Source organism: Ischnura elegans, chromosome 4 (genome assembly GCF_921293095.1).
Source record: "Ischnura elegans chromosome 4, ioIscEleg1.1, whole genome shotgun sequence".
NCBI classification, from domain to species: Eukaryota; Metazoa; Arthropoda; class Insecta; order Odonata; family Coenagrionidae; genus Ischnura; species Ischnura elegans.
The window spans coordinates 53,457,321-53,480,868 of NC_060249.1; the positions used below are offsets into that span (position 1 = coordinate 53,457,321).

The 23,548-nt window shown below is 36.6% G+C and overlaps 1 protein-coding gene across 2 annotated transcripts; it reads right to left on the bottom strand.

The window, feature by feature from the left end:
- Window positions 1–647: 647 nt before the first annotated feature.
- Window positions 648–22,114, bottom strand: LOC124157486 (N-acetylgalactosaminyltransferase 7). 2 transcript variants are annotated; one of them, XM_046532221.1, is made up of 12 exons: window positions 22,014–22,114; window positions 21,720–21,891; window positions 21,403–21,608; window positions 21,161–21,327; window positions 19,561–19,774; window positions 18,127–18,303; window positions 15,973–16,090; window positions 12,785–12,910; window positions 11,596–11,817; window positions 9,208–9,306; window positions 8,189–8,314; window positions 648–4,190 (listed from the first exon to the last, which is right to left on the bottom strand). In XM_046532221.1, the coding sequence occupies exons 2-12, from the start codon at window positions 21,870–21,872 to the stop codon at window positions 4,050–4,052; spliced, it is 1,749 nt and encodes a 582-aa protein (XP_046388177.1). In that variant the 5' UTR covers window positions 21,873–21,891; window positions 22,014–22,114; the 3' UTR covers window positions 648–4,049. The 2 variants fall into 2 exon arrangements, with proteins under 2 accessions (XP_046388177.1, XP_046388178.1); XM_046532222.1 differs by having other exon boundaries at window positions 22,026–22,096.
- Between the last annotated feature and the right edge of the window lie 1,434 nt (window positions 22,115–23,548).

Genomic DNA, 23,548 nt, shown 5'->3' on the forward strand with positions numbered 1-23,548 from the left:
TAGACCTTGCGTCACAGAAAATATTCCAAAGATCAAAGTAAATTTGCAATTAAGTATGAGTAATCATGGGCATGTCCCATGAAATGTATGACAGAATCCATTACTTTAAGGGTTGAAATTTCCAATCACATCCCTTTCCCATTAAAATATTGTGCATCATACACAAAGTAGGTATACTGCATACATAATTAACCGAAATTGAATAATTTTAATATAGTATGAGTGAACATAATTTCAGTTTTCTCAGTTGAACTACTTAATTCAAACAGGTTGATACAAACACATGAAGCAACGAATACTAAAAAAATAAAAATACTTATCAAATTATTTACTTCACTAATTCATAAAGCACCCCTGATTTATAGTTTCTGGCAGTTACGTCAAACAACACAAGATGCTTCAATGATTACCCTTTGTGAACATTGGACAATAACCATGTGCACAGAAGCATCTCATACTAAAAAGTACCCAATTCAACAAAAAAGCTGTATTTGTAACTAATTATCAGTAAAACAGAAATAGTTTTACTTTAATGAGCATGAACTGCCCGAGCATACAAATCAAAACATTCATGTTTCCGTGGAACGCAGTACTAAACTTTTATTCTACAGAAATATTTCCCCAAACAGTATTTTTTAATTATAAAGAAAGAGTAAGAAGAAGATAAAAATTTATCACAGTAGATATAAATACATAATGCCACACAAGATATATCACAACTTGTATGGCTGTACTTTCGATGCATGACAATTAGTCATTAACACACAACCACTATAGATCCACTCAGTCCTATAAATTAATGGTGAAGTATCATATGTACATTTCAAGTCTTCCTGTCAGTATTCTGACAAAAGATCCTCTCCAAAACAATAGCCAATGTAACAGATGCGCTAGAAACTTTACTCTGTGGACACTTTCCTGTACTCAAAATAAGTGAATTTCCATTGGAAAAAAAATCTGAAATAATACTGAACGAAAACCATTCTATGTGTATAAAAATAAAACAATTACAGGTAAAACCACCACAAGCTAAAATTAAAGTCACGCAGGAAACTCACAAAAACCCATCACATATTAAACAAAAACGAAGTCACGAACAAGCATTGAATAACATCAGGTATTTCATTGATAACCATAATGGTGGAATAGAGCTGGTCCCACTAATCATGTATACTTCCAATTCATGAAAGCACATTTGCCTTAGTTACATTATATGTACACTTTGATTGCACTATAAGATTCTTAATTTTTCTACAATATTTATCTACGCACTTAATCTCAAATTGGTCTCATAAAAACAGCATCAAATAAAATAATATTATTTCATAAGCAAGCACATTATTTGTCAAAAATATGCTGCTTATAGCATTATTATGCCTTTTCCACAAAAAAGGGTATTCCTTTCCACCATCCACAATGACAATAAATCAGACCTCAATATAATAATTACGTTGAGCATCTGGAGTAAATTGCAACTCTTCACACGATTTGCCAAGCCAGGGATGCAAAAACTTCCCAGAAACCCAGAGAATTCTCAAAATCAATTAAATGCTTCACTATAGTGAGAGTTTGAGAAAATTGGGGTCACTTCACACAAGGACAGTTGGAGGCACTTGAGTCATATTGCAGGAACATTGAAAAAAACAGCCTTGCTGTGTAACAGATACACTACAGATATGCTGCAGATGCTCCACTTTATGTGCCTTGACCATTTCAAAGTCGAATGCAGAGGCTCTCCAGACACACCACAAGGGAAAGCTGCAAAGAGGCCTTGGGTAAGGGGATCCTTATTGATTTTAATCGCACAAAGCACTGTTGGTATTGTCCAAATATGACTCAGCAACTTCTTATATCTTTTGGAATGAGCAACTTAAATTATAATATTTCCAAACACATCCCTTGAAATTTTACATACAGTAGAACCTCTGTTATGTATTAGTGCCTCAATGTTCTTTCATTTGATTTATCATTCATTGGATTATCTGCCAATTACTTACAAAGCCTGTCCCCCAAAACAATACCCTAACTTTCCTTTCCTACTCTTCCCCTCCTCTAAACACTAGTTTTTCAGAGGAATGCATACATAAGATGCACAGAAAGTATGGGAGGAGAAAAAAAAATAATAAAATTTTTATGACAACTTTCACCAATGTCTAGGCTAGAACACTGAATAAGTGATCACCACGAATACATTCTGTCTATTTGTGCTTTTTTCATCATCAGCAAGGATAATAGAAGCTTTACTGTATGCAGTTAGAGACACTTAAAATTTTACACTCAATTAATCAAATGGTTTATGAAAGGTAACTGCTCCCGTCTGCAAAATCACAGACTAAAAATGCTAAAAATGACTGAATGTTAACGCTCTTAGTGCTATCCTTCTTCCTGGGGTATTGGCAAGAAATGCAGAGGTTATTTTCATAAAATGTAGCCACTAGGAGAAAAAAAAACTAAGCTATTTTATTACGTATCCATACGCGTTTTTTTTATTATCGAGGTTAAAATAGTTAATATTGACAAAATATTTTTACGTTTACTGAAATAAAATATATCAATGTAATGAGTTATAGCAAATTAAATAATGGACTACGTAAGAGCCGATATATCGGCCTGCCGCACTTTTCACCCGAGCATCAAAACCCGATATATCGCCTGCCGCACTATAAGGGTTAATGGAAGAGAGGGGTATTAGATATTTCTGAAAGCTGGAGATCCTAGCTAACAATCAATTCAGCAGAAGATTTTGCACATTGACTCAGTACACATTCATAGATCGTAGCTTCTGTGGTTTTGTGTTTGTCTCTTGAGAAATTAGGGTTCTTATAAAGTGATTGATTAAACATTTGGTCAGAGAAGTGACACAATTTTGCCCCATACATTATTTTTTCCGATTTACTTCCCATTTTTCCTGACATTCCAAAACTCCAAAGATAAGATGAAGTTTCCTGAATTTCCAAGTTACCAAGGAAGTGGCCCAAGAGCCCTGGTAAATTGACCATTGAGCAACCAAATGAGAACATTATTCCAAATGAGGGAAAAAGAGCTTTCTCAGAGAATGATAGTGACTAAATTCTCTCAGGTTTCAAACTTGGTCAGGATTTTGGCTATTAGATTCGAAGAAACATATAGCAGAGGCAGCGGTAGAAACATCAGCAACAGCCACAATCCTGACCCAGACGAAAACTCAAAAGAACTTCATAAAAAAATAATACCCAGAAAGATCTAGTGCTTTCCCGACAAACAGACTGAGTGAAGAGTTCTCAGGATTGCCACCGGGTCAGGAACTGCATAACTGTCGACGTTTTGATGTCTCACTCGGCCATCGAAACGTCAGCAGTTTAAAACAGTTCCTGAACTGGTGGCGATCCTATACATAAGGGTTGAAACTGGAGAGATACTTAATAAACTTTTGACAATTTCGTGAATCAGAGGTTCTACTGCATGATGTACATTGGTTTATGTTCAAATAATTTATGCACCAGACAGAATTCCACTGGAGGGTGCATGAAAATAACCAGCAGAGAGAGTACAAACACTCTTTAGCCCTTACGTTTTTTTAATCATTAAAAGCTAACATCCACAAAGTTAATATTTTGCTCTCCCTAATTCATTTGATGATCATGCAACCACCAACATATGCTCTCAGTGTAAAGAAGGGAAGCAACATCAGTACTCACACTCCAAATTAAAAACTGCATTTTCTTCTTGAAATTCCATTCACAAGGACTTCATGCTAAAAGGCTTTCAGATGGTGAAGAAAAACTCATCAAAGAGGCCAAACATATTTCAGAGATGTCTTAAAATATTTCTTTTCTTCCACCATTATTGAACGGGCTCTGAAGTCACTCATATATTTGTACCTTCATGATTTCAAATAAGGCACTGTACGGCAGGTGGGTCTCTAAACTATACATCTTCATCTTGCACGTATACGTATGGCTCCTCCATTATATTAGACATAGCACCAAATTTATTGCAGTGATATGGTCCCAGTGATGTGCATTCACAACGAGCAGCAGGCTTAATCACGTCATTCACGTAAGTTTATTTCACCATGATGGGTGAATTTCCTTGAAAACCCACTGCTGATAAGTGTTGATACTATCACAAGGCATTAGAGACAGGTGAGATGTCTGGGGATGCAATGCTATACACTTCTTATGAACCTTATGGAACATTGTTTTGGAAACCTGAAAATATATTAAATCATTGAATACATGAACATATTAATACACATGTTATACTATTATAAATCTGAAATTTTGCTAGTACACCCATGTCTCGTATAGCGCAATTTCGATTAGCGCAATTTCGATATAGCGCAAATTCGTTCCTCGGGGAATGCAACGCAGTGTAGCCTAATCAAAAATCTTAAACGCTCTCGTGATAAAACGTGAACTTGCGCTAAGTACACACGAAATTTCTATCATTTTACGCATATTCATATTATTGCTTGCCTCAAATCTTCTTTTTTGTTGATATATTATTCGAAATCCATTGCTGTGCAATGGCCAAAAGTATTACTCATCATTGGGTCAAGATAGCCGGCCTACCGAAGTAATTTATCTCGTCTTCTTACCAGAATAATAATGAATAATTTAGATCGTTAATTAAGCGTGGGGCTAGTAGAAATGAGTTTTTTTCAGCAATACGGTTTGAGACGTATTTTTGCCGTCATAGGTAATCGGGCGATTGACTTCCAGGTAGAGTCTACGCTAAAGCCTTCAAGGTCATCGGTATTCACGGGGGAGAAATGGAGCGGTGGCTGAGTGGCGCATGAATAGCATCAACACATAAAAGGTTCCGCTATAGAGTCTCAAACACAATGGCTTCGTTCCCTCCCCGCAGTCGTATGCCTTCTACGTCTCAGGAATACAGTTCAGCAGTGGAAGGTGATATAGATAGAGCCATACAGAGTAAAAACCAAGAGAATATGACAAAAAAATAGGAATGCGTGTAGAATATCAAGAATTTATCAATAAAAACTATAAACCTAGAAGAGGAATTGAAAGAGGTCAATTGCTTTGAAAATGGAGAACGTCAAAGCGATATTGCTCGGAAGATTAAACGCACGATGCCTTATTCTGAATAAAGACGAAGTTAAAACATCAGTGACCTCAGCCGGACCAACTTCAGCCAAGCGGTCTACACATACGGAAAGTTCATAGTGAATCAGTACAAAAAGACGAGAGTGGTAATCGCTCCGAGACATTTAGTGAAAGCTCCGGTTGGTTCCAGAATTTAAACGGCAAGCAGGTATTTTCAGTGCTGCGATATCAGGTGAATCTGCAAGTGTTGATAGCGCAGTCACCGCAACATTTTCTGATGAACTCCAAGCTGTGATTGAAAGTGGCTCCTTTCCCCCTCAACCAGTTTTTAGTGTTGACGAGACGATATTGTTTTGGAAAAGAATGCAATCTCGTTCATTCATTTTCAGGGAAGGAAAACCTGGGTCAGGTTTCAAGGCATTTAAAGACTGTTTCACGTAGCTGCTATAATGACTCGGAGGACTTCAAATTAAAATGATTTATCATTCTTTAACTCCGCTAGCTATGAAATGGCATTCAAAGTAGCATTTTCCTGTCATTTCGATGAGCGACAAAAGGGCCTGGGTGACATAATAGTTGCTTTTAGACAAGTTTGAAAAATCGTCAACTGCTGGCAACGCATTACGATCCCCTGAGATAGCAGATGTTAGCCCACCTGCACGACAGGAGGGAATTTAAAAAGCACGTAAGAATTATTTTTAACGTGAATAAAAGTCTTCAAATGCGTGCATACTATCTTTAAAGATGTTTTAAACAAGAAACATTTATATAAATAATGTTTTCTAAGGCTATTTATGGGAATATATATGTTTTAGAGGAAATTCAATACCCAAGACCTATGCTACCAGGAACGCATCCCTATCTTCCCAATGTTAAAACGCTCTCGTATAACGCAAATTCGTATAGCGCAAAGACCCCAAGGAACGCATCCCTTGCGCTAACGAGACATGGGTGTATTGATAAGATATGAAAGGCTTCAATCTCACCATAAAGTTAAAATAAATTATTCTAGCAAAGAAGTGATTGCATAATTTTATCATTAACGCATTCCCTGCCACAGATTTTTAGACGAATTCAACCATTGCACCAGAGTGTTTTTCTTTTCCCTTTTGCTTGAATACTTGGATCCTTTCAAATTGAGCTTTTGTGGGCATTCCGCTACATGTGCCATGTTGGTCGCATCATATATGCAGAGTCAAAGTAGCTACGACCAACTACGAGAGGTCAAAAAAGTGACTCATCCTTTGGTCATTATAACCAAAGCAGCAAGAAGATCAAGTATGCATTTCAGTCAGTATGACTGAAGCAGCAATGAACTTGCTAAATAATTTTGACAAAATGTCAAAAAGGTGTATAGTCTCAATTCTACCCCAAATTTCACAGTTATATCCAATGGTTCAATGGCATGGGCATTAGTCACAACAGGTATTACCAGATTCATTCATTGCATGCACTACATATTAAAATTATCATCAAGGCCAAAGCCAAAACTTTTTATTCATTAACATAAGTAACCAGCAACTTCTTGGAAACATTGAAACCACCATAAAATTTGTGGAATAATATATGTAACCTTCAAGTTTTCTATTGTTCAGATGAGTACACATGAAATTTTTAACTGCAAATTGTCAAACATCAATGAACAAGCAGCTATAGAACAAACTCATTCAGGCACACAGCAACATCCACAGAGACCAATACAGGTTCTGAGGAAGTTTCGGTTTTCTGCACATTGATATATTGATTATTTCTGCATATTGATATATTGGGGCATATTGATCTCAAAATCGAGCAGTACTCTTGTCTACTTCATAACTAGGGACATGCAAAAGATGGGGTTATTTTATAGCCAAAAGTGGTGTTATATATTTACATAAGCTATGTTATTTTGCCCTGAAATCAGTGTTATTTTAACGTTAAAATAATTGATGTTGATTGAGAGCCATGCTTTCAGTGACAGCAAAAGGGTTAACTCTCTACAGAATGTGTGTGCATTAGGATACCTTGAACCCTCCAATAATTTGAGTGAGTCAACCATTAGATTCTCACGGCATTTCGGCTACTATTTAGGCATCAAGTGAATGCGGTTTAGACATCCTCCTGTCAAACAATGGACTTTTTCGGATGTGTTTCTTTGAGGAAATCATAAATTTTTTTCTCTGCATTGGCCGCTCACCGACGCGACGAATTTCAGCGGGCCACCGTTCACGTCACAGTGCTGTGAAATCCAGAGACTCGTCTCATCGGAAAGCGGCCTGAATTTCACAAAGCTTTGCCGGGAACGGCAGCCGGCAATAAATTGTTTCGGCTGATAGCTGCCTCCGTGTAGCTCCATGTGCATTTCACGGCATAGACGGCGCACCGCCGCTTTTTGCCACTTTTAGACAAACCGGCTTTGCTCCGGCCATGGTCAACGGCACGGCACCATGCTTTCAAATAACCATTGGTTTCAATGGATGTCTACAAATAAGTCGAATCACACAGTTGACGGCACGGCGTTGTTGACGGTCAGCAAGATGCCCATTTCAGTCCGGCCCGGCGATGTGCCGTCTATGGCGTGAAATACACCTTACAGTGCTACCTTGAGGCTACTTTCAGATGCGATGACTTTTCGTCGGCCGCCATTCTCGGCACGGCGCCATGAAATTCAGGCCGCTTTCAAAATGAGACATCTCTCTGTATTTCACGGTTGCCCGCAGAAATTCGTTGCGTCGAAAAGCGGCCAATGCAGTGAAAAAATTACGTCGTAAATATACGCCTCGAAAAACAATTTCGTCGGAGAAGCATGAGCAGAGGAAAAAATGATGAAAATCGTGTCTGAGTTGGTGAAAATTGCCCATGAATTGGTGTAAATCGCTATTAACATGAAATTCCCATGTTCGCGCGAAAACCCCGGAATTCGAGCAAAAATTCGTGTTATCAAATTTGTGATTTTTGCATGTCCCTACTCGTAACTCAAGGAGTCAAGACAGAAACAAGAAATTGAGTCATACTTGAAGTTGTTAAACAAGAATTTGTTGCAACCAGGGAATAATTAAATAATACAAAAATTATCATAGGTCTATCAAACTGAAATTTATAAGCATAAAAGGAGCTAAGCTAACAAACTTAGCATATATGTAGCTGTAAAATAACTCTACCTCATCATACTGCCATGGACCATCTACAGTTCCCAGACGACAAAATACCAACTTAATTCCCTGAAGATCAGCTTCTATACATCGCTCTCCAACACCTAGCTGCCCCTTGGCATTTAGACGTAGCAACTGTAATAGAGTATTGAAAAAAAAAGACAGAATTGGTTACCAAACTTGGGCGAATGTTAATAAGAGTTAAGGGCTCTTATGACAAGGCTCACCAATTTTGAACAATGAGAGATTACAGAACAACCCCATTCCTTTCATTCCTTCAAAAGCCAAAGGTATCTATTATTAAATATCCCAGAAGTATTGGATATGGATGACATAAATTCAATATATAGGCTACATTACATATCAGCAAATAATCTGCATTAGCAATTCCTGCTAGACTAGCGGGAGTTGAATAGTACTCTTAACGCCCTTGAAATTCAAAAAGTCAAGACTCACAAAGCCCTTGAGGTCAATGCAGCAACAAGAAATTGGGTCATGAAGTTGTGAAACAAGAACTGGTCAAAAACAGTAAAAAAGTAAAATACACATAATCACACAGGAAGAGGAAGTTGTAGCTAGATTGTGGAAGGATTTTCATCATCAACCAAAAATTTTGTTCCACATGGTAGCAGTTTGTAGATTTTCAGTACTGAGCAAGTAAAGTGCGAGAAGAATGGCCATTTCCTCACTGAATTATTATGTGACCAATCTGGGAAAAGGATGAATGAATTACCACTAAATAAATCAATCTTGCCAGAATGGCATAATAATTATAAGAAGGGAAGAAGGTCTAGGGACATCCACGAATGAATTACATAGGACATGTTATAAAGAATGTAAAAGAGAAAAAGTACATCATTACGAAAAGGCAAACAAATAGGAGAGTGGGATGGAGAGCTGCATCAAATCAATACTAGGACTTATAATGATGACGCTAAAAGTTCAATGTTACCAACATAAAGAACATACATATTAGAAAGCTGTGTCAACAATTTTGTACACCACTACTAATTCTACTTATTACGCACTTGATTGCTCCCATGACCATGGCAGTGTGATACACCCATTAGACTTGGAGGACCGTGTCCCATTGTGTCCATGCATTTGTCAGTGGCAACGCTGCGCAACTACACACAAAAGAAAAAAAAATGAGTTGCAAATAGGTCGTCAGTGATATTTTCATGTGAAATACTTCAGAAGTGCACACATTTTACAGGCACATGACAAATACAGCGGCCATAATTGGACTTGCTTGATTACATAGGCACGACTAATCATATTAAAAAAAGGAAAAAATCAGCAGAATAAATAAATATAATTGGATATATACCCACTCTAGATTAACACACTTAAGTTTTTTCATGAAAAGAAACAATTAATTGAAACAGCACTATTCGAGGCATCAATTCCCATAAAGACTATTGTTGTGGAGTTTAATGCATCCCTAAGATGTCACTTTCACAAGTTTCACACAGTAGAAATTTCATTAACTCTCTTTGAAAATTATTTATTGCTGATGAAATCGCTGAATAATGATTAAATGACATTTATGCATGCTTAAATCCATTTTTTTAACATTTTTCCAATAAATAGTTATAAATACTAACAGCTTTTGAGCTGTAGGCTTTACCTTAAGGCTATCGCATTGTTTATCACTGTGGTTACACTGTATATTTTCGTGCATGAAATTTTATGACTACATTCATGAACTTCAAGTGTTCATCAATCAAACCAGTATTTCCTTAGAATGCTTCAAAAATAGCTGACTGGAGAACAGAAAACTGGAAACTAAAGATTAAACATTGAATCACAGCATCATCAGTCACAAATTCACAACAAAACCTTTGTGATACAAGACTAAACTTGACAGTATTAACACACATCCTTATGCTAGGTTCCGTGATTGTAAAGAATTTTTAAATTTAAAATATGATCATAACAAGAAGGATTGATGCAAAATGCCTTTAACTAATGCTTAAAAGAAGCAAGAAACATTGGGGAGCATCAGCATCATCGTCACATGGTATCGCATCAAGACATCGCAACACTTATAACTTCAAATCAAGAGGTATTGCATTCCTTGTCAGGCTATCGTCTATCACTCACACCCAATTTAAACTGGTAAATAGGACATGAAAACTTTTGTTGAGCACTATGAATACCTTAAAGTGAAAAACTATGGAACTTAGTCGAAAGATTTACTAACCAAGAAATTAGTCCATGATGAAATGACAAAAGCTTATACCAAACTATTTAAAGAATTCTTCATCTTTCATACAAAATATTGTTGTCAACATTCAGTAACAAAAGTTTCAAATGAGGGATTTTCCATTCAGAAAGAAAATAATCTTGCAGCAGAATAGAATTCTGACCGAGGCAAAGGCAATCATCGCATTGTGGAATTTTCAACCCATTTATGCCAAAGGTATGAAAAATGCGGAAGTTACCATGAATTTTACATACTGTACGTAAAAATACATATTAAACAAAATACCTGAAAATAATGATCTCTTCCCATTTGTTTATTATGCAGTGTTCCAAAATTGGAGCACTAGGCAAATCCACTACTACAACATACTCAATGTAGAAAAGCCATCATTTTAATTCAGACACAAATAAACCAAACATTGAGAGCAAGATTTGGGTGAAAACGTATTTCACGAATGTTTATTTCATTTTTTACACGAGTAAATGGTATTTTTGTGGCCTTGGGCAAAGCAAGTTTGCTTTTCTTGCTTTAAATACATGTAATCAATTACAGTGGAACCTCGTTAAAGCGAGTACGGGCTATAGCGACACCCCCGCTATTACGAGAGATAGCCGATGCACCGTCAATTGACCCTATAATAAGCTTGTTAAAAAATTCGTTTTTACGAGACCCTTTCGGTGTTGGCTCTCGCCATAGCGAGGGTTTCACCGCCGGAAGACTTTCATCAAGACTCCTTAACCTCTGTAATTGCTAGCGATCTGTTAGAAATGAAGTTAATGGAGTGCTCAGTCTCAAATTTACGTGGTAAACTGTCGTTCGATAAATATAATGATTGACGAAACAATGCTTTGCATGATTTTTATTCAGTGCGGCGCTTATAAATTGTTTGAATAGTTAGTCGTTATTTGAGTAAGGAAATTTAGTGATGCAAAAAACATCGCCTTTCGTCTGGATTTATGCTTACGTTTATCAGATAGATGTTTATCTGTCACCGCACCACTCCTGTTCCTGTATATCTGTTCGCAACAGGTATATTGGCTATTATTTGCTCCACCTCCGGTAAAGCGACAATTCGCTATAGCGAGTGTTTACCAGTGCACCGTGGGGTGTCGTTATATCGAGGTTGCACTGTACTTGGGATGAAAATCACATGAAAATGTACCTATAAATGTTCAAATATCCAAAGAAATTAGAAATGCATACTCACTTCACCCCAGTGCAAATTAGGTGGCAGCTCAGGATACTTGTCCAGCACATCATAGGCTACATTGTCCATAAACCATTTAAAGCTCTTACATTGCAACCTTTCTTTCAGCTCCAGTTGTTCTCGAATGTCACCCATGTCTAAAAATCTTGCAAGAGGCTCCCGGGTGTAAAAATATTCTTTGTACTTCTCATCAAACCACACCTCAATCACCCGTTTGTAATTCTGAGGCAAAAAAAAATGAAATGACACATTAGAGAGAAAGAATTAAACTCAAAATTAAAAAGGACATTAAGCAGAATTTCTAGAATCTATCACCATGCAAACGAATAACTCCCTCCCCTCTTCCAACAATTATTAGCTACAGACTCTACAGCGAAACCTCGATTTTACATTCCCCCATTATACATTTTCCCTGATTTTGCACCATTTTTATCAGGTCCCAAACAATACCGCCATTAAATAATGATACTCTATTTTACAATATCCTCAATTTTGCACTTTTTGTAAGTGGTCCATTCAAAAGTGTAAAATAGAGGTTTCACTGTAATTTTCAATTGATGCAAACACTGACAAGTAGCCATAAGCAGAGGCTTCTCATGATTGCACATGTGATAGAGGCTCACTATTATTTAAGTTTTCATAACCTCAGAAAGTAACCAGAGTTTTTCTCAGTAAAAATGCTGATTTATTTCCAATAATTAGTGTGAGTGAACTATTACAAAATAAAAATTGCTCAGAATATGGCTACCATCTTTCATACAAAAGACTCAATAATATTTTCATTAATACGATTGCGTGCAGAATGAATATTTGAAACAAATTTTGCTCAATGTTTTTTTTTCAGAAAATTTCTTGCCTCTGAATTATTTACTCTGTCACATGCTGATAATTTTTTCTCTCACCACATCTGTGATGTTAGGTAAAAGTGCTTAGTAAGGCAACTTTTTGGTTTTCAATTACTAAGTATGTACATACTACATTTTTTTAATCTTTTATTGTGCTAGTGTCATGGCATGCATTGATGTTACACAGTCCGGTAATGCCTAGGTAATAAGAATAGATTTCATGAATGTTCATTGATTAAAATCAAATCATACGAACAAATCAAGTAAGCCTGCTAAGAAATCTATTTTAGAATCGTCCCGCATAACATAGGTGAAATTAATGATTGTAAATAATTTGTACTTACAATAGTGATTAAAGGTCCTTTCTTTTTTTGAGCTAATTTGCCAAAATTATAAGGCATAAATCCTCTATAAACATGGCCAACCCTGGAGCAGGGAACCCATTCTATGCTCCCACCACACTGCCAAATCTGAAATGAGAAATCAACATTCAATGGTTTCCCTCCAATGGTGAAGTTCCTCCCCTCTGCCCTTCCCTTCCATACATTCTAAGAATGGATGATGAATAACATCAGTACAATGGTCCTGAGATTAATGTGAAGTCAGTGATCGTGATTTACAAGTTATGAGAGTGTGTCTAGGTACTAGAAGCATTACAATGAAACCACCATACACCACAGAGCAAAATTTTAAGGGAACCTCCCTATTTCGAAGTGATTGACCAGTGCCACACCTGATCAATGGAAAATGCACACAAAAAAACCTCCTGAACCTCTCTCCCTCTGTAACAGTCATATCAGTGCCCCTCTATAACAAATTATTGAGAAAAAAAACATAGTATTTTGCATTTAAAGGTTATTTTTACATCATTATTTGTGTAGCAAGCAGTAAAAAGAACCGCAGCAGAGGGTACCATGTCTTAACCGCTCCACACCTAGCTTTGAGGGGGTTAACGTATGGGACCTACAGAGCGGAGGGTATGGAGGAAGCTTGATGCTCTGGCTCAGTGAAGGATATATGTAGTTCAACTCTTATAATTCCTACCATAAGAAATATGCAAGGGAATCAAAAACTCCACTCTGTGCGGCTCCATCTATTGTTTCACTCAGAGCAGATCCATCTTTTGCTTCACTCCGCATGACTACATCCATTGCTCCGCTCTGGATTAATGGATGAACAGCAAAAATGAGTGGATTTAAATATTACCTAGCATACTTGCGGATGGTACTGCGTTTTGGCACAGAAGAATGGGTGTGCCAAACAGAATACCAATCGTATTAAGCTTCTATGAAGGCATCATCATTTGCAATTGTCACTGTGACTTCAATGCATTACTAACTGCCATATTTTTACTTGTGGTAACTAGCTCGTACCACCTAACTTCCATCGTCAAAGCTCTATGGCAAAGTTATGGTTCTTCCAGTTCCAATAAATTTGTTAAATGGAGATTTTACGGTACCTCATTGCACAGACATAGTTTCTATATATTAAACTGAAAACTCTAACGAGACAAAACAAAATCCTTATCTTCATTCAACACCAAAAAAACCCATGTTGACTTTAAATTAGAGATGGGTTGGTTCTGGTACCTGGTTCTTGGTACTGCTGGTTCTTGGCCTGTGGAACTGGTATAGAGAACCAATTTGGTGCCCAAATCCAAAATAGTCTGCAGCATATTAAAGGCCATGACCAGTGTCTGGCACAAGATTCTTTCAGTTTTCATTCATAAATTAAATGCCACATTTTTAGAGAACATTACCGGCAATTCTTTAAAACTGTTTTATATGTTCAATCTACTTATCTAATGGGTTGCTTTCACAAAACTAGACTATGCAAACATGAAAGAGTTGAAATATTTTTTTTTTTAACGCTGGCAAGAGTTCATCTTTGCTTCTGCAATCACTGCACATGTTTTTAGTAATCATAACGACCACTACTGTTTTCAGTGAATGCCTGTTTAGCACAGCAGGCAATATTTCTGTCAAACAAGAAAAGTTTAGACCCAGATAGGATAAAAATGCTGAATTTTTCAAAACAAAACCTGGAGAAAGAACCGGTAGCTGCCTGATTTAATGTGGCATAATGGTTGCTCATACATTCTTTAATAACGTGCTATTTAAACTTTTTTACTGGGCAAATAAAGCTATGGAGACGATCTTCGGTTTTTTAAAGAGCTTTCCTGCTTTTTTACATCTTTTGTGAAATTATTATCATTCACTTCTTGTGGTTGCTTATTTCAATATGTCATTAATTTAGGTAATAAGAGTTCATAATTTGAACCGAATATCAAGAACCAAGTATTGATGGTGGAGAACCGGACCGGAGGCCGCTTTAAACAGCACAATTTTGAATGTGCTTTCATTTCCATGTTCAATTGTTCGATTACGTGCCATATGTAGAACGGCCTTAAAAGATTGGATGTGTAGAATGTGTATGTGGATGTAATTGGATGGGGGATGGATGTAATTGGATGTGTAGAAGGACCGGTGCGGAGAACCGAAAAAATTTAAGAACCGACTCATCCTTTTTTTAAATACCATACAAAAATCTTTTAAGGCCGTTCTACAAATGGCACATAATCGAACAATTGGACATGGAAATGAAAGCACAGTCAAAATTGTGTCATATAAAGCAGTAGATTACAAAAACACATGCGAGAATGCATGGATGCGATAAGGCAAAATGGCCTGTTCCAATTTTGTTTGTGCATTAGTACAATTGCATGCCATAATGAGAAATTAAAGCAGTTCTAACCTCTCCAATTATCTGAACCCTATGTAAAACAAGATTAAAAAACGCAGAACCTTTGGAGCCAAGAACATAGTAAACACTCTCAGTTCAGCTGAGGCAAAGGATGATGTTACATCTACAGGAAAGATCAGCTGCACTCAGAGAACACAGTGAAGAAAGAAGCAGGTAGACAACTTCATTGCTTTACAATTCAAGTGAAGTAGTAAATACCAAGAAGATTACTTGGGGTATGCCAGCATTATAGGAGTCCATTTGAAGAAAAACTCAACTTTTGAACACTTTCACAACTCGAGATGAATTGAGGTGACTGATGTGGAAAATTGTGTACACTTGGAAATACAAAATTTTCATGCCAGCAAACACACATGACCAGTAATTCTTCTAAATTTAAAATAAAATTGAGATTTTTAACATCAGCACTTTGGGATGGTGATCATCCTAATCTTCTGAAATGAAATTTGATGCCATCAAAGTTACGCCTTTCAAACAAATATCTGAACAAACTTTAAAGAGGAATAGGTATGGATGATGACAAAATTGACATTAGCATTTCATCATAAAATATTTTTTCTATACTCTGCCAGGTATAAATCAGCAATAAAATTATCAATGTCCACGAATAGAAATTAATTTGGCCAATAACATTTATATTTTTGGGAATACTAGTAAAAAACATGCACATACTCTGCTCACATCATACTTATATGTAAAGAACTAGCATACATTTCTTATATTACCATACTATTTAAAAAAAAAAAAAGATAACATTTAGCAAAGTTACCTTGAATGACAGCTCAAAATTTTCACCTCCCCACACTAGAAGACCAGGGTCATAGGCTCCAAGCTCCAAGAAGTATTTACGATCAATTGCAAAAAGGCCACCAGCATGAGTTGGAGATCTATAAATGAGAATAATCAACACCATGATAGATTTAGCCACCACCAGAACAGCAGTATTTGAATACTGACCCTCCTCCAAATTCCTTCAATTATATGACAACTTATGCATTAAAAAATGACATTGCAATGAATAAAAAATGACAAATGATGGAATAAAAAGTGAATCCATCATGTAAGGCATATGGGAATGGTCAGTTCAATTACCTGATAACGCTAATACCAAATCTAATACCATTTTTCCTCCCAAATATCACATAATATTACTTTGCTTTGAATATATTATGCAGATACATAATATAAACTCAATTTCAATTATGAACATTTTAAGCCTGGCTCATACTAACTGAGAAACTAAAATACCAAACAACCATGATTATTTGGAGCAAATATGTACTGAATTCACAGAAAAATATTAACATTCTGAAAACAACATAAGGGCACTTAACTGCAAGGAATTTCAAATGCCGAACTCCTTTACGTATCTGTTAAACACACTTTCTATCTTAAATTACATCTGCTTTTCAGTCACTATTCACATCTTTGCTCAAAGTAGTTAGGCTTCATCAAGCCATTCCTATACCATTGTGATGTCACTGTGGAATGGTCAACATTGGTTCAAAAATTAAGTAGCTTCGATAATTTATAACTCCATATTTGCACAATTATAATACTTTTTCCCCCCTCCCAACTCAAGCAGAAAAAAGGATTTATCTTACAATCAGATACAAAATTCTCAACTTCAACTGCAGGTTTCATTATCTAAATTCTAGATAACTGGGTTTTCCACCTAATAACTTTATAGTGAAAATTAAGGTTAAAAATAGCTCTATCGTAACAGAGTACATTTAATTAGTAACCAATGAGACTATGATAAAGGTACCCCTTTTACTTATTGATAGATATTAATATCCCAGAGAATTTAGGCACAAAAATTAAGACCATATTTGGAGATATAGGGTTATTACTTTTCAAACTTAAATTTTTCCCCTAATGAAGTTCCATAAAAAGGGACTTCTTAGAATCGTGTTTGTTTTACATTTTTAGACACAGTATGCATTTCATTGAAAAACTAGTTTATTTTTTAAAAGTGATCAAGGGAAGGAAAGGGAAAATAGAGGATAAGAGAAATGGGGTAGGTTTGGATAGAGAGAGTAGGAGTGTTTGAGGTGACTGAAAACGGAAGTGATAGGCAGATAATTAAAGCTGCACAGCATTAACCTCAGGTTTTCTCCACCTCCATAAAACAGGAAGACGCCAATTTCCATCCCACAAAAGTCTAGTTATATTAAAAGGAATAATGACTTCAAAAGGCACCTCCTTGCTCAATTTGCATAATAAGTTGTATAGCATTACAATATGAGCAGATTTGGTATATTTTGCCAACCAATCGCAGCCAATATTGGTCATTTTTTTCAAAGCAGTTTTCCATGGATTATCTGAAAGAATGTAACAATGACTTTTGGCCATTACACCCAAATGTTGTAATTTTTCCCACATATCCTATAATAGTCAATGATTAGTGCTGCAACATGAAATTTTTTATATTTTAAACTTTTTCAGGTAAAATCTGTTATTTCACAGTGTTCCATTTTGGAAAACTGAGCAAGTCCACTATTGTAATGAGTGGATTCAACTGACCTGAGCAATTAACTTCGCTCTCTGATTAGGCTATTACTTCGATGTGATATGAGTAAGGGAAATGATGAGATGCCAGGACCTTGATCAGTTGCTAATTTTGTGAGGAAGAAAATTCTTCAATACATTGTTACCGTATATTTCTGAATATAGTCCCCCCCTTTTTTTTTCCAAAAATGCCTGTGGTAAAAGTAAAGGGGGGGACTATATTCAAACGCTTTTTTTTAACTTTTCCTGAAACTGAAGCCTCAAAATTAGGGGGGGGGGGGGGGGTACTATATTCAGAGGGGGACTATATTTGGAGAAATACGGTACTTTTGAGCAAAGAGAAGAAAACAAATGAAAGTCATGATTCGAAACCATGCATTCACCCAGGGATTTCCAGTACCTATGTACTTACTTATACGGGGCACTCTTATGCTCTCTCGTTGCCGCCTCTTGTGGTGGAAGTTCATTTTCTTTGTAGAGCATACCCCACTCGAATATGCCTCGATAATGATGCTCATCTTGATACACTGGACGATATTCAAAGGTGTTGTGGTCAATCCCATCAATTACCGGAACAGTCATGACAGTCCTGTTCAAATAAAGCACAAAAAGTTTTTGATTTTCACAATACACAATTATTCACACTGGTTCAACTGGTCCAAAGGATACACATAGAGGTGTGATGACCCAAGGATTCCATGGAAACTATTTCACCCCCCCCCCCCCCAGCTAAGAGGTAGAAAGTTATAAAATACAGCCCTGGACTATTAGCTTAATTTCACATGCAATCAGAGCAGTCTGACTGTGTTATTTAACACCTATTAACAGAGTAATGGTAGCAAGAGGCAACAATTACTTAGGTAATGGTAGGTTAGGATTCAAGAAGAGGAAGTAAACTTTGTCAAAACTTTCGTGGGTACTTGTCATGTTGAATAAAAACTTTTGGGCTATGTCGCAGAGTCAACTTTTGGGTGGCCCCAACGTTTACCGACTGATGCTGGTCGCTTTCTCAGTGAAACTCTGCAGGTTCAGCCATGATTTTTATCATATTGCTATGCCTCCAGAGTTTTTTCTTACTATAACCAAATTACCCTGACATTTTCATGACTTCTAGTCCCAATTTCCCTAATTTTGCCTTGACTTTAGCCTCCCATACTGGAGAGGTTAGAACCTCTCCAGTATGAAACCTGGCAATGCATGTTGTGTACTCACTCAATGCATTATAAAATGAAATTGAGCATATATATAAATAAATATGAATATTGTTGATAAATTCTTCTCAGGTTCTCAACCAGGTTAATTCTGTCACATATGCAGACGTTTCGGAAGATGACTAATCTCCCATCTTCAAGGCCGTGTTATTCATTGGTAGTCCAATTCCACACTGAACCGATATGACTGTTTAGCAAGGACAAAAATACTGTTCAGGTGTTGTCTAATTGGCTGTAGGTCTTTTGAAATTCTTCATGTTCTTCTCTAAAGGTTTTTATACAGCTGATTACAGGTCTCCATGTACTATCTAGCAACACATGGATACCTGTAATCAGCTGTATAAAAAACATAGGAAGAACATGAAGAATTTCAAAAGACCTACAGCCTATCAAACAACACCTGAACAGTATTTATGTCCTCGCTGAACAGTCGTATCAGTTCAGTGTGAAATTGGACTTTCAATGAGTAACACAGCCTTGAAGATGAGAGACAAGTTTTCTTCCAAAACCTCAGCATATACGACAAAATTAACCTGGTTGAGAGCCTAGACGAATTTGTCAGTAGTATTCAACAGGAGAAATTAAAATCGTTCATGAATATTGTTAAACATGATATACAAATAAACTTTCATTACCTATTTTTGTAAATAGGAGCCAACAGAGGTGGCAGCCAGTTCTTGTTTACTTCACAATGGGCATCCAAAAATAAGATGACTTCCCCTCGAGCCTCTTTGGCTCCCTTGGCACGAGTACGAATTAGGCCTTCTCTCTCGGTATTCCTCAGGAGACGCACCTTTCCTTGCAAGACCGGATTCTTTAAATACTTCTGCAGCCGTTCCTTTAGATGTTCTAGAATATTAACCCAAATAAAACCAATTAAGAAAATGCTGCTTAAAATTACAAATAAATAATAAAACAATAAATACTCTCACAGAGATACATCAATTTTCCATTTCCAATGAATCAAATTGGGTAATTCTACTACCGACTCGAAGTTACATCATAGTTTTCATAATAAATACAAAAAGCGCTCACAGCTTCCATCATCCTGGAGCCAAAACTGATACAATAAAAAATAAATTATACTGAGAGGATTTTACAACTATGTGGTGTTATTGTCACCACTGGTAAATAATCATAAGATAGTCCTCTCATAATAAATCCAGTGGAAATATTGCGATGTTTCATTTGACAAATCTTAAGATTGGTTTGTTGCAGTTCCCAACTAGGTTCTATTATGAGCTAACCCAGACACACCTTTGTGATTCTCCTCTTTAACATCCTTCATTATCAGCTCCAAACATTTTATCTAAGGCCTTCCTTTAAAACATCAGATAGGTGTGCATTTTTCATCAGAGATACCAGGGGAAATTAATCCAGCTATTAAGTCTCAGTGATAATTTTGCAAATTCATTAAAACACTTAAAATAAACATTCAACATACACTTTGTAACCATAAAACTCATCATCTGCCTGGATCCAGACTGGTTGGGAAAGTTAAAATTTTATAATTGAAAAAAAAACTCACGTCTTACTTCCTTACCAACATTTTAATGCCGCTGCATCATCTCAATATAGGCTAAATTTTTACAAACATGGACAGGAAGAGGAAAAGGGATGGCTAGTTGCTAATCCTAATAGATTCATTGGGCTATATTCAAGTAACTTGCTTTTTTCCATGTAATTTATCACACTACACACACTGTATCATATTTCAAAGGAGTTAGCCAGAATTGAAGTGTGCTTGAGATGAAACAAAAGTTTCCCCAGTCAACAAAAGAATGGAATTCAAAAGGTACTAAAGCTATTATTTGATGTCATCTCTGATGGAGAAATACTTCAACCTTTCAAACATACTCTTTTCATTTTAGATAGAAACGATGATTTAATTGAAGATGAAGACCAAAAGGTAGCTTTCTCTTCTCTCTTGTCACCTTTAACATCCATGAACACAAATGATTTATACTAAAATTATAATAATATCTTCACTAATAGAGACAAGAATTTCTCCATAATAAACGCAACTAACTGCTATCCTTGCACGTCACTTCCTATATAACTCAAACGCGCCTCTAACAAAAATTGTGATAGGATCAGTGCCTTCATCAACTATGGACCAAAATTTTCTGAAATTCTTCGCCATACTGTATTGGTTTAATCAAGACAATTATGACACTACTGCAAACTATGATGGAACTGCTATTTACCAACAAATAGTCATGACGTGACTCTTACCTTTGTTGCTGAAGTCATCAACTAACAAAACTTCTTCAAGAAACTGGGGAGGACTCCGGTTTATCACACTTTGAACGGTCCTGAGAAGAGTGGACCATCCTTCATTGTGAAACACAACAATAACACTCACACGGGGCAGGTCCTCAGGATAATTCCAGTGCTTACACCTAAAATAAATCAATACGTGAATTAAAGCCCTCATACATTCAAAAACGAATTCATAGTCATTCTCAAATTCTTACTCAGGCATTCTTGTGTCTGGTATACTTCTGTCAAGGGAAATTTCATCCGAGCAAACCATATTCATCCCATAATCTGATAATGACTGTGCTGCATCGTTCTCTTGATCGTGGACGATGTGTGCTTTTCCATTCTCTCCTGGACCAGATCTAATGGCAACTTCTTTCGGCTCAAAATTACCTAAATTATCGCCACTGAATACGGGTGCCTAAAAGGTAAGGTAAAAACTTATGATATAGTTAGACTTATATGACCTTAACCGGCAATAATCCGTGAAATCACATAACCATTCTTGTTAATACAGAAATAGGACTCTTACAGCTCTTAATGGTGCAGCTCTGGGAGGTTCTAAAATTGACCCTTTACCACCAAAATCAGGCAAAGGAACGAAAAGATAGAGAAAAGCGAGAATTAACAACACAGCTACCCCAACTTTGACGAGTCTTCCACGACGAAGCTGAACGATTTTCATTTCTGTCAAATAGCGGATGCTGCATTGGAATTCAAAACATTTGAATTATATTTTTTAGCCGGCAGATGGTCTAAAATGAGATCTATGCCAAGACTACAATCTACAAGTAACACAAGAAAAAAACAACTTCAAATTATTTACAGGAATACACACAACACCAACTAAAGTTCAGACGACGTGTCGAAGACCACGGTTGCCAAATATTCTGAAATTTAGAAACCGGTCCAGACACAAGGCACACGTCAAGCAAAGCAGCCAAGGTAGACTTTGTTGGATAATTTGCAGTAAATCAGTGTTTCAAGTGATATGCAGTATTATAATGACGGAATTTAGTAAACAATTGATTCGTTAACATTATTATCAAGTTAAATTAGCGGAATCCAAAGGTAAACAAAAACATCTACTACCACCATTATAGTATTTCATTCGTTCGCATGTACGCGGGAATATTCGTTCTCATATTATGCGGGCCCAGAAGAAACAGTCAACGTTATTGAATTCCATTAACTTTACGGAAAGACAAAACCATACATGAGTTTTGATAGAGAATTTTTATAATAATATTCTTTACTATAATCTTTCAATATCAATGGTCTTCATTAAAAATTGCCAAAATAATCTAGACTTGATCGATGTATATTCGCTTTCCATCGCCTACAACAATCTAATTAACTGGGATTGATCTGATATTGAAATCAGCAGCACCATACAGACATAGTCAGAAAGGAGCTCAAGAATACATTGACAATTAATATTTCTTTCTTTTAGGATTCGATACTGATCAATGGCAATTGTTTAGAGACCATTCCATAAAAGCCTTGTGCTGTCAATGTTCTTTTACTAGTTAGACATAATTTTCCTGTATTCTGTCATATGGTGATCAGGAATAAACCAGTTTACTCCCTTTTTAGAGTTATTTTTTTTGCTTGTCAGGATTTAAAAAAACATATAAATATGATGAATTAGTACTATATATAGAGATAAGTCCTACGTAGGACTTATTCCACTGTCTGTTACAGTAATCAAAAAGTTTCCTTTGATCTTAAAGGAAAAATGCACCTTTAGGCCCACCATACACATTCAGTTTGGCCTCAAGGCTGGAGCTGTACAGTCCCGGACTGAAGGCAGAACTGACAGTGTGTGGCAATTCCTTGAGGCGGATCGTCGGCCGGATGGGAAACTGATGAGGTGCGGCCTCAAGGCCAAGCGACTATGAGGCCGGATCTCATTGTTTTCCCATCCAGCCGCCGTCCGCCCAACAATCCACCTCAAGGTATCGCCACACACTGTCAGTTCTGCCTTCAGTCCGGGACTGTACAGTCCAGACCTTGAGGCCAAACTGAATGTGTATGGTAGGCCTATGGCTCCAGTCAAACTGTGCAGTTCCGGTCTCAAGGCCGGGCCTTGAAGCTGGCACCGAACGTGTATGGTAGGCCGTAAAGACCTAGACACACATAACAAAAATAAAGTTTTGGGTTCCATTGCTGCTATGAAATAGTGATAAATGAAAAAAATTACGCATGGTAAGTACCTATATGTATTTTATAATTTGATAAGCTACCACATGAGTGTGAAAATGCAAGAATGACTATAACAAATTAAATCAGAAAGTTCTATTCTATTTCTTTAACATTTCAATGCCTAGCATGCTTATGAGGGCACAGGAAATAAGATCT